At 51.5% G+C, this 15,578-nt stretch overlaps 1 protein-coding gene across 3 annotated transcripts in view; it reads right to left on the reverse strand.

The window, feature by feature from the left end:
- LOC119963518 (netrin receptor UNC5C-like) overlaps positions 1-15,578 on the reverse strand; it is a 412,811-nt gene that overhangs the window by 8,459 nt on the left and 388,774 nt on the right. For all 3 annotated transcript variants that reach the window (XM_038792778.1, XM_038792777.1, XM_038792776.1), the window contains 4 exons: positions 13,396-13,564; positions 9,011-9,244; positions 6,855-7,004; positions 5,572-5,736 (listed from right to left, as the gene is read on the reverse strand). In XM_038792778.1, coding sequence (XP_038648706.1) covers positions 5,572-5,736; positions 6,855-7,004; positions 9,011-9,244; positions 13,396-13,564 — 718 coding nt within the window. The remainder of the gene's footprint in view (positions 1-5,571; positions 5,737-6,854; positions 7,005-9,010; positions 9,245-13,395; positions 13,565-15,578) is intronic.

Genomic DNA, 15,578 nt, shown 5'->3' on the forward strand with positions numbered 1-15,578 from the left:
CAGAGACTGCACGTTCTCCCCGTGTGTGCGTGGGTTTCCTCCGGGTGCTCCGGTTTCCTTCCACAGTCCAAAGATGTGCAGGTTAGGTGGATTGGCCGTGCTAAATTGCCCTTAGTGTCCAAAATTGCCCTTAGTGATGGTTGGGGTTACTGGGTTATGGGGATAAGGTGGAGGTGTGGGCTTGGGTAGGGTGCTCTTTCAAAGAGCCGGTGCAGACTCGATGGGCCGAATGGCCTCCTTCTGCACTGTAAATTCTATGACTCTATGACCGGCGCAGACACGAGGACCGAAATACCTCTTTTTCTGATGTAAAACTCTGGGGGGCTGGATTCTCCGATTTTGAGGCTATATTCTGATGCCGGCGTGGGAATGGTGGCGTTTTATGGTGAAATTCCAGCACAAAGCCGTCACCAATCTTGCGTTTTGCTGGGGGCTGGTATGCCGGCAGCGTAGAGCACCCGGCTCGAGCTGCCAAAACAGACCTGAGAATTGTCAGGTCCGTGGCTGTGCGTACACACGGCGGCGGCCGCCGCAGTGACCACGCTGTGCAACATGGCGGCGGCCGCCGCAGTGACCACGCTGTGCAACATGGCGGCGGCCGCCAGCAGTGACCACGCCGTGCAACATGGCGGCAGCCGCAGTGACCACGCCGTGCAACATGGCGGCAGCCGCAGTGACCACGCCGTGCAACATGGCGGCAGCCGCCAGCAGTGACCACGCCGTGCAACATGGCGGCAGCCGCAGTGACCACGCCGTGCAACATGGCGGCGGCCGCCGCAGTGACCACGCTGTGCAACATGGCGGCCGCCGCAGTGACCACGCTGTGCAACATGGCGGCGGCCTGCAGTGACCACGCCGTGCAACATGGCGGCCGCCGCAGTGACCACGCCATGCAACATGGCGGCCGCCGCAGTGACCACGCCGTGCAACATGGCGGCAGCCGCCTGCAGTGACCACGCCGTGCAACATGGCGGCGGCCTGCAGTGACCACGCCGTGCAACATGGCGGCAGCCGTTCGCTGACTCGTCCTGCGGAACAATGCCCCCCTCCAGCCCGGGACCACCCTCCCAACAGTGCACCCAGGCCCTGATAAAGTCCCTCCCTGCCCGTGGATCAGACCACCCCGACTGTGGCAGCGCTGGACCGAGTCCGCAGCCACCACGCCGAGTTCCCGACGGGTGGGACCACAGGGGACCGACACCGTCGGGAACCCTGCCGGTCGGGGGCGGAGCATCGGGTGGTGAGCCTCTGGCAATGTCCTGAGGCCGTCGGTATGGCGGGCGGCGTACTCGCACAGCCCCCGATTCGCTCGTTAATGGGGTTTCTCCAGCCGATTGCCGACTTCGGCGTTGGCGACCGGAGAATCCAGCACTATGTCTCGATGAACGCAACCAGCTTGTACCAGATTTGGTTACTGGACACCGTAATGCCCACATAACAGCAGCAAAGGCACTTTTAAAAGATTAGTGAATATAGTGACAACTATAATGTCTTTGTGTGGTAAAATACCCCAGGGAATTTCGTTAGAGGGTAATCACTCAGAATTTAGCACTGAAAGCCACCTCAGCAGCAAGTTAAAGCTTAGCCTAAGGAATAGGTTTAAAAGAGGGACTTAAAGTAGGAGAGAGGTTTGGAGAGGTGTACGGTTTAAGGGAGGGAAATCCAGAGCTTAGGATCGAGATACGGCTGCCAATGGTGGAGCAATAATGAACTGTGGATACGCTCGACAAGAGGCCAGAATGGGAGGCGTGTCTGGGACATTGTGGGGCTGGAGAAGGTTTGATAATAATGGGGTGGCAAGGCTATGGAGGGATTTGAGAACAGAGATGAGAATTTTTAAATCGAAAGGTTAATTTAAAAATCAAAGCGTTAATAGGCTGCGATGTGGATGCTGGTGAGTGAGCAAAGGGCGAACGGGAACCTGGGGCGGGATTCTCAGACCCCGCGCCAAGTCGGAGAATCGCCGGCGGGCGGCGTAAATCGCACCACACCGCCCCGACGCCGGCATGCGATTTTCCGCACGCGTGGTTGGTGCGGCGCCGGTCAGGGGCCCGGTTGGGCCGAGCGGCCGTAAGAAAAGAGCCAAGTCCCCCAACGCCGTTCTAACCTGCTCTGGGCTGGCGGGACCTCGGCGTGGAAGGTTCAGGTGGCGGCCTGTGTGGGGGACCTCCGACATGGCCTAGCCCTCGATCGGGGCCCACCGATCGGCGGGCCGACCTCTCTGGCTGGGGGCCTCCTTTCCTACGCGCCGGTCTCTGTAGTCCTGCGCTATGTTGCGTCGGGGCTGGTGCGTTGAAGGAGGCCACTGCGCATGTCCTCATTGGCGCCGGCGCAACTGTGCATACGCGGATCCCGTTGCGCACAGTTCGCGCCGGGATCGGCAGCTGGAGCTCCAGCGCCGTGCTGGCCCCCTGTAGGGGCCAGAATTAGTCCTGGGAGCGGCCCGTTCACACTGTCGTAAAACGCGACGGCGTGGACACTCTTGGAGAATCCCGCCCCTGGTGCAAGTTCAGATATCGGGCTCCAGGAACCTCCAAGGGAAACGTGGAGAGATAGCTGGCCTGGAGAAAAGCTGCTCTTTATTCCTGACCACTTCTCTGTACAATCACGCTTTACTATCTAATCGGGAGCCGGTTCAGTTTACCTGGCTGGACAGCTGGTTTGCGACGCAGATCAAGGCCAGTGGCGGGGCGTTCATATTCCCGTACCAACTGAGGTTATTCACCTCGTCTGAGGTGTGGTGATCCTCAGGTTAAATCCCAAACAGTCAGCTCTCCCCCCTCAAAGTGGGGAGCAGCCTATGAGTCATCAGGGACTATGGCGACTGTAATGATTTGTAGACTGACATGTAACTAAGGGGTTAATCAGAACACCCGGTTGTGGCATGATCACTAGAGGCCTTTACACAGCTCATTATAAAACCAGACACACACTAGACCTTTGCTCTCACTCCTGACAGGGACTGTAGGATTAGCACCAGAATAGTTCAGATCTCAGGCTGGGTCACCACATGTGGTCTAGATCCCAGTTGTACAGTTAGTCATTATCACTGAGTGACTAGAGCTAGATTAGCAGAGCGGCAAAGTTATTTATCTAGTTGTTGTTACTGAATAAATCCTTTCAACTTACTTCAAGGATTGGAGTGTCTTTCAATGTCGTCTATGGTCAGTAGCAACTTATGTTAATCAAACAGCATAACATGACAGCGACCTTACCTTTACTATCTAACTATTGTACGGTTCCTGAGAGAGTCCATCTGAGCACAAGCTGTGACTCGTTTATCCAAATCACAGGGCTCTCCTGGCAACGAGGGCAAGGATTAACACCGATACAGGAGCATCGTGCCTCAGGGGCCACGATCTGCCTTTCATTCATTCTAATTAGCTTTACAGCCAATAAAATCCGCATCACTCTGACATCACCTGATGCCTTCAGTGAGGGGCAATGGCCCTTTTAATTTTTGCTGCAAGTCTTCTTGCCCTGTGACAAAGGTCAGGGAAAGTGCGAGAAGTGGTTAGCGGTACACAACTTGGCAGCTCCTTCCGACCAGCTGCAGAACAAACCACCAGCCAGGGTTGTGCAGAGGTCAGAGGCAACTTCAATGGAAGTTTCTCGAAAGAGTATGTTGCAGGAGTGGGAGGACGTCGGATGAACATATTCAAACTGTTTCTGTAACTTAGGAGTTCAAATAAAAATATAATTTCCTCTGCCTTTGATCACAGTTTAATGGCCTCCGATTAATCTTCTGTTCAACTAAGAGTTAGGTTTGGGATTCTACAGATGGCTTGGCAGCCTGTCAACGACATCTTCTCCACATTGAAAAAAAGGCTGGAGGTTGTGTATCGAATGCTAATTCGGAAAATAAATCGGCGTTGTGGTTCAAATGCCGATTCCTGAAGGTGCTGACAAAACCCTCTCCCGGTCATCCTCGTAACTGAGTGAAAGGGTTCCTTGTTTGATGGCGTTCCAGATTGCTGCCCGCCCCCCCCCCCCCCCCGCCGCCCCCCCCCCCCCCCCCCGCCCCCGCCTGTGACTGACCAATGGAGACCAAGACACTCTGTCCCACACATGAGCCCAGAAAGAAACCATTTGCATTTAAGTAGCGCCTTTCACCACCTCAGGGCGCCCCAGAACCCTTCACCCGCAACGGAGTACATCTCAGTTGTGGTCACTGTCGCAATGTCGGAAAAGTGGCTATCCATTTGCGCACAGCAAGCCCTCACATACAGCAATGTAATAATGACCAGATCATCTGCTTTATGAGTGAGGGGTAAGTATGGACACCGGGATTAACAATCCGGCTCTTAGTCAAAATAGTGACGGTGGGATATTCGACACCCACAGATATGGCGGGCGGGACCTCGGTGAGACACCTCACCTGGCGGAGAGTGGGCCGGATTTGTGCGGGCCTATAAAAACGGCGGACGAGACCCGATTCTGGGATTACCCTCCCCCCCCTCCAACTCCTGGCACCCCCAATTTTCACTGCCATCTGGAGAATTCCCTGTCTGGCCAGGACTCCATTGTGAAGCTAGTCGTGCCCCAGCTCACCACAATCTCTGTGCTGTCGAGACAGCTTCTCAACGTCTCGTTGTTCACGGCCCCGCAGTGGACCCATGAACCATTGTCTGGATGTGGCGACTGTGACAATATGTAGAATGTCTCGAATATAAAGGGTTAATGTAATATCATAATTGACCACTAGATGGAGCTAGATGCAGAACTATATAAAACACTGACTCTCAGGCTTGTGGGAGTGGGCTGGCGAGAGTGCAAAGGAGAGGTCTAGAGAGTACAGAGTACATTTATAGACAGTGTAGAGATTAGTGTTAGTAGAGTGTGGATTGTAGGCTACCAGATTATTGTTTACTACAGGAGTAAGTGGTCGAGCTTTAATAAGTAGTGTAAATAAATGTTAGCTTTGTTAATGAACTTAGCTTTTGAGGTCTTTGTGAACACTACGAGAACACCACAGGTACTTTCTGAAAGGTAACTTCAGAAGGTCTTACCCAGGTGCCTCATGCTCCCCCCCCCCCCCCCCCCCCCCCCCCCATCCACCCCAATGGCCCCTCATCCAGTCCAAACTGGAACACTGTCCCAAGCTTGAATCTCCAGCTAGGGTTGTCACAAGACAGGTGACCATAGGGTAAAACTTTGCCTCAACTTTAACACTCAAGCCCGGATGAGTTTTCCAGCTCTTACAGTGCGCTATTCTCCCATTTCTTCCATTAGACCAGTGGCTGGACTTCAAAAATGCTTCATTGTCTGTAAAGCACCTTGGAACATGATCAGGTTGTGAAAGGTGCTGCGCAAATGCATCATGTTGCCTATCTATTCATTGATTTAATCAAATTCTCCCTTTCCATTCCTTCCTCTCTGCAGCGAATTGCCAATTAGTGAAAACGAATTGGCTCTCAGCAGCTGGGAGGTAAGAGAATGTATTGCCGCTAACACGAGTCAGATGGTCAGGGTCGGTACGCACAAGGACAGGACTAAACACATGGGCAGAGTAGATCTCAGCCCACGGCAGTCCAGGTTTGGCAGGCAATGTGTACAGGCTGAGAGGCGTACCTCAGACAAAGTGCTCTGGATCTGGAAGATCTGCCCCTCGCCTTCAACCTGTCGCACACACAGTTTGCAAATCAGTTCGGAGGTGACTAGGCTGAAACGCTCCAGCGTGAAGGTGCAGTGAAGGTTCCTGTGACAGCCGCTCCATATGTGACAGAAAGGAACTTCCTGTTGAAGAAGACAGAAATTGTTATTGGAAGCCTGGCAAAGAATGCTTTTAATAACTTGGGGCGCAATTGCTTTCTTTTGTACCGTTCGACAAACGTTTCGTTTGGCCGATGGTGTGAACAGGAAAACAAAGGATTAACAGTAAAGAGTGCTTTCGATTTCCGTTTCCCATTCAGTTTCAAGATGTAGCTCACTGATTGGGCTGGATTCTACATGCCCTGGTGGGCACGTTTCCAGCAGTGAATTGGGAGGGTTGGGGGGAGTGGTGGGAGGGGGGCACATAAAATATGGCTGGCGTGCCCACTCAACCCACTCTCCAGCTCACCCCGTAACACAGTGGATGCCGGAATTAACAGCCGTATGTAAATAAACAATTAAGGATCAATTGGGCTTCTCAACAAGAAATGCAATTACTGGAGACAGCATCGATCTTTTTGGCAACCTCATAAACCTCAAAGCGCCCCCTCCAATAACACGGGGTCGACTTGTTCACTGATTATCAAAGTGAACTGCCAGCATGGGAGTTCGCCATTCGCCACATGGCTTCTGTCTGCCAGGGCATGTCTTAAACTACTGTGGATCATTGCAACACAGCCCGTAACTCCTGCCTGATCCCTTGCACCCACTGACACGCTAGCAGCAAGTCGAAAATGCATTTGTGGCTGACTACTGATGCCACTATATCACACGTCATGGCTGAAAGGGGACTTATACACCGAGCATTCTCGTTGGGGCTGAAAAAATGGGGTTGAGTCATACATCAGATCAACTTATACGCAATCGACGGTAAGCGCTCAATTCCTACAAATTAACAATGAGGGACAAGGTCCAAAGGTTCAGTCGCGGGAGGTGGAGGATGACAGATAGCGAAGGGTTAAATCTAAAATTTAATGGGAATTGGAGGGTACCCAGTAATCCTAAATGGAGCCAACCAATTAAATATCCAACATGAGATGGACGAACTGAATGACGACAGACGATTTCGAGAACATCAGGTGCAACAATTGGAAAACCATAAATTATTGACTAAATTACCCCCCCCCAACCTGTCTCCTCTCTTCAGCCCAAACATCGTGGGCAATGATCCTTGCGGAAAGCAAGCCAACTGTAATTCCTACCTGGTACTTTGTGAGCAGCTTGCTTCTCCAGAGAGAGTGGGGGATGTCGTGGACGGACAAACGGAGGTTATGGGTACTGTCCTTGAACAGAAGAGTCTTTGGTTCATCCATTAGTTGTCCTCCCAGCTGCCTCTCCAGCTGAATTACTTCCTGTGAACAAAGGTCAGGATTGATTGAATGCAAATCACAGAATGATTTACGTCACAGTGCGCATCAATATTGCCGGTCTAATTAAACAAAGAATCGGGGTACATGCCTATACATTTCACAGTGATTAAACCATGCAGGTCCTTCCTACAATGACCCAGAATTTCCTTGTCTCGAGAAGCTGAGTTTTTCAATTAAATGAACATCGAGGGATCTAAAATGATGGGAAATGCACTAATTCTTGCCAAAGAACAAAGGTTTCTGGGACAAAGAGCTCCAGCATTACCTCTCCCCTGAAGCTTTCAGGACCCTAAGAAGCTGAACTCAAGATTCAGGCTGACACTCGCACTGCAGTACTGAGGGTGCGCTGCACGGTCTGAGCTGCAGTACTGAGAGTGCGCTGCACGGTCTGAGCTGCAGTACTGAGGGTGCGCTGCACGGTCTGAGCTGCAGTACTGAGGGTGCGCTGCACGGTCTGAGCTGCAGTACTGAGAGTGCGCTGCACGGTCTGAGCTGCAGTACTGAGGGTGCGCTGCACAGTCTGAGCTGCAGTACTGAGGGTGCGCTGCATGGTCTGAGCTGCAGTACTGAGGGTGCGCTGCACTGTCTGAGCTGCAGTACTGAGGGTGCGCTGCACGGTCTGAGGTGCCATGTGGCAGTACTGAGGGTGCGCTGCACGGTCTGAGCTGCAGTACTGAGGGTGCGCTGCACGGTCTGAGCTGCAGTACTGAGGGTGCGCTGCACGGTCTGAGCTGCAGTACTGAGGGTGCGCTGCACGGTCTGAGCTGCAGTACTGAGGGTGCGCTGCACGGTCTGAGGTGCCATGTGGCAGTACTGAGGGTGCGCTGCACTGTCTGAGCTGCCATGTGTCGGATGAGATGTTGAACCGTGAGACATCACCCCACCATTTCGAAGGACAGCAGGGGAGTATTCCTCAGCGTGCTGGCCCATAACATTCATCAACAACAGGCGCAAAATGTCTGGTCATTATCACATTGATATTTGTGGGTGAAAATGAACTGAGGCGCTTCCTACATTGCAACAGTGACTACACTCCCAAAAACTCTTGGAAATGGAAATCGCTTATTGTCACAAGTAGGCTTCAATGATGATGCCTGGGCATGGTGGGAGGATGGGATCGTTGTTATTGTTATGGGGTTTGAGATATTTGTTGTTGGTTATTGGTTGTTGTTGGTGGGTGTAAATTCGGGAGAAAAATTGTGAAAAAGGAGGAGAATAAAAATATTTCAAAAAAAAAATGTAGGCTTCAATGAAGTTACTGTGAAAAGCCCCGAGTCGCCACATTCCGGCGCCTGTTCGGGGAGGCTGGTACGGGAATTGAACCGTGCTGCTGGCCTGCCTTGGTCTGCTTTCAAAGCCAGCTCTTTAGCTCTGTGCTAAAACATTAAGGGTTAATGTAATATCATAATTGACCACTAGATGGAGCTAGATGCAGAACTATATAAAGCACTGACTCTCAGGCTTCTGGGAGTGGGCTGGCGAGAGTGCAAAGGAAAGGTCTAGAGAGTGCAGAGTACATTTATTAATAGAGTGTAGAGACTAGTGTTAGTAGAGTGTGGGTTGTAGATTACCAGATTATTGTTTACTATAGGAGTAAGTGGTCGAGCTTTAATAAGTTTAATAAGTAACAAATAAATGTTAGCTTTGTTAATGAACACTACGAGAACACCACAGGTACTTTCTGAAAGATAACTTCAGAAGGTCTTACCCAGGTACCTCATGCTCCCCCCCTTCACACCCCCCCCCCCCCCCCGCCCCCCCCCCCATCCACCCCAATGGCCCCTCATCCAGTCCAAACTGGAACACTGTCCCAAGCTTGAATCTCCAGCTAGGGTTGTCACAAGACAGGTGACCATAGAGTACAACTTTGCCTCAACTTTGACACTCAAGCCCGGACAAGCTGTTAAGCTGGTATGGGCATCCCGTGGTTGTGTAAGGCACCATATCACTGCCATGTTTCTTGCTTTCCGATCAGACTACTGAGGTACCTTCAGAGTTTCTTGCGTATCATCCAAGCAGTACACACGAATGCTGTACTCCAATGAATTGCAGACCAACGGTGCAAATATGGCCAACTTCAGCCGTCTGGTTGCTGACTTGTTGATGGATTGTCCCACCAGGCAGTAGGTGCCAAGTTGCTCGGTCACTATGTGGCAAGTTTGGGGGTCCAGTTGGATGTAACACGGCGTGGTGAGTGTCTCTGATCCGAGAACCACCACATCCTGTGGAGGAAGATAATAAGAAATAAGCACCGAGTTTAACAACCCCTTCACAAGGAACGCCCTCGAAAGCGTGACCTTTAACCTTTTCTTTAGTGCCATGAACCATCTTTTAGATTTAAATGAATAATCTCCATTACAAACAGGAAGTCCCCGGTATAAATGGCGGGGTAGAAATTTAGGATGGACAAGATGTGACACAACGGGTGTGACAAACATGACACCAGGTGTCAAATTTGAATACAGGAGATTGGGTGAGGGAATTAGAACCAAAGAATCCCGACAGTGCAGAAGGAGGCCATTTGGCCCACTGAGTCTGCACTGGCCCTATGAAAGAGCACCCCCTTCCTCCGGCCCACTCCCCTGCCCTATCCTCGCAGACCCACCTAATCTGCACATCTTTGGACACTAAGGGCAATTTATCATGGCCAATCCACCTCACCTGCACATCTTTGGACTGTGGGAGGAAAGCGGAGCACCCGGAGGAAACCCACGCAGACACAGGGAGAACATGCAAACTCCACCACACAGTCCCTGGTGCTAATGGGAACATTAGTGAACCAAAAGGGTTTTACAAAATATGATTGCTGGTCATCATTAGACTTTTAATTCCAGACTTATATTCCATTCAAACTTGCCGTGATGGGATTAAAACCCTGCATATCGTGTGTATCGGGTTTACTAATCCAGTGGCTATACCACTACACCACCTCACGTGAACAAACACATAGGGGAAAATCCAATCACCTAGTTTTAGAAGAGTCGCCAAACCAATGAAGGTTCTGCATTACAATAGTAGTTACTGTGAAATCAAAAGAACCTCATTGGTTTTGAAATACTTTAGAGAGTCAACAAACGGTACAGCATAAGTCGGAGGCCATTCAGTGTCCAAAAAAGGTTAGGAGGGGGTTATTGGGTTACGGGAAGAGGGTGGAAGTGAGGGCTTAAGTGGGTCGGCGCAGACTCGATGGGCCAAATGGCCTCCTTCTCCACTTTATGTTCTAATCGTAATTTGAGGATGCCGACACATATAAATTATAATCTAGGTTCACCTGGATATAGGATTACGGTCTCCCTGACTCCCTTTCACCCTTATCTTTTTCTTCCACCGTAAAAGAAAATTTCTGTTCAGATCACATTTAGTGTGTACACATGAGCCATCTCTGAGTGAATGAAATCGGGTAAATATTTCAACAGCAAAACGATTTGCAGGACACTAAGAAGAGAACAGGGAGGGGGCAGCCGGTGGAGGGAAGGGATTCGATAGCTCTTTCGAAAAGCCAGCACGGATGCGGTGAGCTAAATGGCCCCCTAAGCTTCATCCTTCTCTGGTTTTACTTATTGTCATGGAACTCATCATAGTCCCCTTGGTTGTTTTTTTTTAATGTCCCTGCTACAACTTGCTGATATCATTTTGAGGTTGAAGGGTTGGAAAAAATAAACACTGGTAAAAGGGAATGCCCGAAAAGGGTCATAACTCTACAGACAATGTGGTGGAAATCAGGAAGGGACTGCATCCAGGATAAGGCCAAGGCTCATGGCTTTGGCGAAGACTAGGCCAATGGTTGGCATGGGGACATCATAGAGTCACACAGCACAGAAAAGGCCCGTCGGCCCATTGAGTCTGTGCTGGTCAAAACCAACAACCTAATTATTCTAATCTCATTTCCAAGCACTTGGCCGAATAATTCCTGCAGCAAAAAAAATGTTTACTACCAGCATTCAATTTGCTTAGAACACATAGGGCTGGAGTCCTCTCTTTGGACGCAGTTGGGAAATAGTAACTTAAATGCGCAGGCAATTTCATTGGTGAGATACCTTCTCCTCGTCCAGGTACGAAGCCCGAAGAGGACATTAGCAACCGTGGACTTTGTTTGGATTGGGCCATGATCACGCTTGGCAAAGTACTGCGGCGGTTTTCCAGGAAACTCTCCCAATCTTACCGCCTACCATCAGGCAGATTGGAAGGGTTTACAGGCTGATGATCAACCGGTTTGCTCCGAAAGCATCTGCGAAGAGAATATTTGAGCTGACGTTTCAAGTCAACTTTGACAAAGAGTCGTGCAGACTCGAAACGTTAGCTCTGATTCTCTCTCCACAGATGCTGTCAGACATGCCGAGTTTTCCCAGCATTTTCTTCTTTTGTTTCAGACTCCTGCGTCCGCAGCAATTGGCCTGAAATGGGATGCTCGTGAACCTGGAGCTTCCAGCTACCTGCTGCACCACAAGGCCTCCCCTGCTGGTTCGATTCCCCTTCAAACCTCCGCCCAAATTCATTTACATGAACGCAATCATATCTTCCACGAACCAGTGGGACTGGGCAGCACCCATGGAATTCCCTCCATTCAATTATTTCCATTAAAAATATTCCCTGGTGTACTTAAGAAACTGAACCTGATGAATGTTTTATTAAAGCCGCTGAAAATGGGTTCATCACCAAAAATAAGCAGCTGTAATAAGTGTTCGGCCCTCAAACTGTGAAAATCACTCAAAATAACTTTATTACTGAATTATTTTATAGTTCCATCGGTGCATATTATATAGTTTCTGAGTAAATTCAATATTGTTTTTCATGTCAGGAACCTTTTAAAGTGTGTTTATGAGTACCTGGAAGCCTCAGAGAAACAATGTAATTGGAAGCATCTTCCTGGGTCAGCACGATCAGCGGAATCTCGCAATTTCAACCTGAGGGCGTGGCCAGTTTTGTGGGCAGAGCCTGATTTCAGCAAATTAAATTGTGGCCCGCATACAAGACTGTTTTAATCATGAACGCAGGTGGTTTTGGAATCAACTCATTTGCATTTTAAAATCCCCCCTATTCCTATCCGCTTATGTTTGAAAAGAGGAACATGTTGTCGAAGCTTCTTGCCATACACTCATCAGGACTAATGGCAGAATACCACGGGCTGGATTCTCCGATTCTGGGGCTATATCCCCATGCCGGTGTGAGAACGGTGGTGCTTTACACCAGGAAAACTGGCACAAAACGGTCACCGACTCCCTGTCTTGGTGGGAGCTAGCATGCCGGCAGCATGGAGCACCCAGCTCTAGCTGCTGATACGGCCCGGAGAATTGCCGAATCCATTGCCGCGCATGTGCATGGCGGTGGCCTGCGGCGGCCGCGCGTGCTTGATGGCGGAGGTCGCTCGAGGACCCAGCCCGCGACATAGCCCTCCCCCCGGCTCGGCCGGCTCGTGCACCCCAGACCGGCCCACCACAGTTTCCCCAGCCCCGAATAATGCCCCTCCCCCCTACCCAGGGATGGGCCCTCCCCCGATTGTAGCGGCGCTGCACTGAGCCCACAGCCGCCGCGCTGAATTCCCGACGAATGAGACCACATGTGTCCCGCGCCGGCGGGAACTCGGCCGATCGGGGGCAGAGCATTGGGGGGGGGGGGGGGGGAGGCGGGCCACAGGCCATCGGTACGCCGCCCCCGATTCAGTCAGGAAATGTGATTCTCCGGCCGTTCGCCGATCGTGATTTTGCCGTCGGCGGCCGGACAATCCAGCCCCATATTTCAAACCATCACAATTCATACTGCGGGGAGAGAAGGGAGCTGATTGGTTGGCAAGTCAACACTGATTGGCTGAGGCGTTGACATGGAGGAAGCAATGAGGAACCATAGGCTGCCCAATCTGCCAGTTAATTCAGAAAATGCACAAAGCTCAACCATGGGCAACACGGTAGCATGGTGGTTAGCATCAATGCTTCACAGCTCCAGGGTCCCAGGTTCGATTCCCGGCTGGGTCACTGTCTGTGTGGAGTCTGCACGTCCTCCCCGTGTGTGCATGGGTTTCCTCCGGGTGCTCCGGTTTCCTCCCACAGTCCAAAGATGTGCGGGTTAGGTGGATTGGCCATGCTAAATTGCCCGTAGTGTAAGGTTAATGGGGGATTGTTGGGTTACGGGTATACGGGTTACGTGGGTTTAAGTAGGGTGATCATTGCTCTGCACAACATCGAGGGCCGAAGGGCCTGTTCTGTGCTGTACTGTTCTATTCTATATTTCTTTCTGTGCTGCTTTGTGAGATTCTTCCCAGATCGTATTGGTGTCAATAATGGGAATGGGCAGAAATTCAAACCGTTTTACCAGCTCGCACCACGGAATTTCCCACAGCGCCTTTAACAGGCTGATTTTCTGTTTGATAATCTCTCACCTCCCAGTTTCCTTGAGCTGACAAACTCTTGAGCTGGAGGAGCCAGTTCTCGCTGCTGGGCTCAGCACAGTGATGCATGGACAGGACCACAGGCCTGGTCAGCAAGGCTCCCGGAGGACCACAACTCACCACCGGGCTCAGCAATGTCTGACTGCCCTCGAGCGACGGCCTAGGGGTGAGATAAACACAGGTCAACAACAACAAGAATATCAACAACAACTTGTGTTTGCATACTTCCGAAGGAACTTTTTCAAACAAAATATTGTCAACGGCCCACCTAAGGAAGCCACTGTGTGGGGGCGGTCTGGGGTGCACAAGCCAAAAGCTTGGACAAAGAGGTAGGTTTAAGGAGTGGTTTAAAGCACGGAGAGGTGGAGCGGTTTAGAGGGGGAAATTTCAGAGCTCAGGGTGTAGGCAGTTGGAGGCATGGTGGTGAGGGTGGGGGGGGGGGGGGTGGTTTATATTGCGGGTGTTCAAGAGGCTGAATTGGAGGAATGCAGAGATCTCGATTATCGGCTCACTCTGGAATTTCCCCCCAAAATGGCTATGGGCGTGATTCTCCGGAAAAAGTTCAAAGTTCATTTGTGGCAGGTTTTTCAGCAGGTTCCCCGCCAGCTCAGCCGGTGTAGCCCACACTTAGGGGGCGGGATTCTCCGGCCACGTCCGCCCAGCGACTGAAGAGTCTTGCCCCTCGGTCAATGGACTTCTCCAATGTCTGCATCTCGTCCGTGGCGACCTTGCGGTGGGTTAGGCGGACGAATCCAGCCCAGAATTTTATTTTAGCACTGGGGAGATGATTGGGTGCCCCAATCTCTAAATGGGCTTGTGGGTCCATCCCCACCCATGGGAAATGTTGTCCTCCACACTCATGAGCACTACCCCCCCCCCACCCCCCCAAGTGAGGACACTCTGCTATGGGGCCCCTGGCAGTCCCCCCTCTTCAGGGCCCCACAAGCCCCTTCAGAACAGCCCTCCCTTCCAGGATCTCCAATCGTCACCCCCAAACTCCCAGAGGCCCCATCTTATCAGCCCTGCACTCCCCTGCCCTTCAAATCCCCCTGCACACTCATTTCATGGGATTGGCCCCCCTTGACTGCTGACCCTTGGCAGTGCCACCCTGGCACGTGGGCACCCTTGCACTACCACCCTGGCACCCAGGCAGTGCTCCTGCTGGCTTGGCAGTGAAATCCTGGCACCTTGGCAGTGCCACACTCCGGCGCCTGTTTGGGTACACAGAGGGAGAATTCGCCTGACAAGCATATCTACGGGACTTGTGGGAGGAAACCGGAGCACCCGGAGGAAACCCACGCAGACACAGGGGAGAATGAGCAAAATCCGCACAGACAGTGACCCAAGCCGGGAATCGAACCTGGGACCCTGGCGCTGTGAAGCAACAATGCTGTGCTACCATGCTGCCCATGTGGGCCAGCACTGATCGGAGCCCGGCTGCAGCCTTCTTGGAGAGGCCAGAGAATCAATGGAGGCCAGTGGATCCCAGGCGGGTAGGTCAACAGTAGGTTTCCGACCTTATTCTGTCAGCGGCATTTAGCCCCGCCCCTTTTGGGGGGAGCTCCAACTCCGATGCCTCACGGGACTTTGGAGGGGCGGAGACTGCCGGGAGGTCCACTGGAGGGCTCTCCCAGGATTAACCGTCCACGTTGTGCTCTCACTTGAGCACAAGGCGACAAAGGAATCGAACCCAAAGTGTCAGGTTTTGTCGGAAAACTGGCGTTTTTCTCCCCGGAGAAACAGGCAGCTTTCCCGATGAGATCTTGCCACATTTTGCCACCCAGTATGACTTCCTCAGAACTGAATATTTGATGATCTAGAACCAGATTTACATCCTTTGTCCTTGCACAGTTAAGCTGAGCCTGTGTCCAGGCCACTCTCGGGTGCCACACACCCGAGCCGAAACTGAGTCAGGGATACTGACCCCAGGGTGAATCGGCTGACAGGCATTGGTCGGGAACCTCCCCTGGGAATTCTCTGCCAGGAAGCAGGAAATTCCGTGGCCCTCGGACTTTCTGTCCTTTACTCCAAAAAAAACGAAGCCAGGAATTTTGCGGAAATCCCCATTTAATAGTGAATAATAATAATAATCTGCACTATATAGTGAATGGGGTGACGTAGAAATTCAGTGCCCTCGATAGTTTTTAAAAGGAAGGTCAGTAAACCCATTTGTA

The sequence above is a fragment of the Scyliorhinus canicula genome, chromosome 3 (genome assembly GCF_902713615.1).
Source record: "Scyliorhinus canicula chromosome 3, sScyCan1.1, whole genome shotgun sequence".
Classification (NCBI taxonomy): domain Eukaryota; kingdom Metazoa; phylum Chordata; class Chondrichthyes; order Carcharhiniformes; family Scyliorhinidae; genus Scyliorhinus; species Scyliorhinus canicula.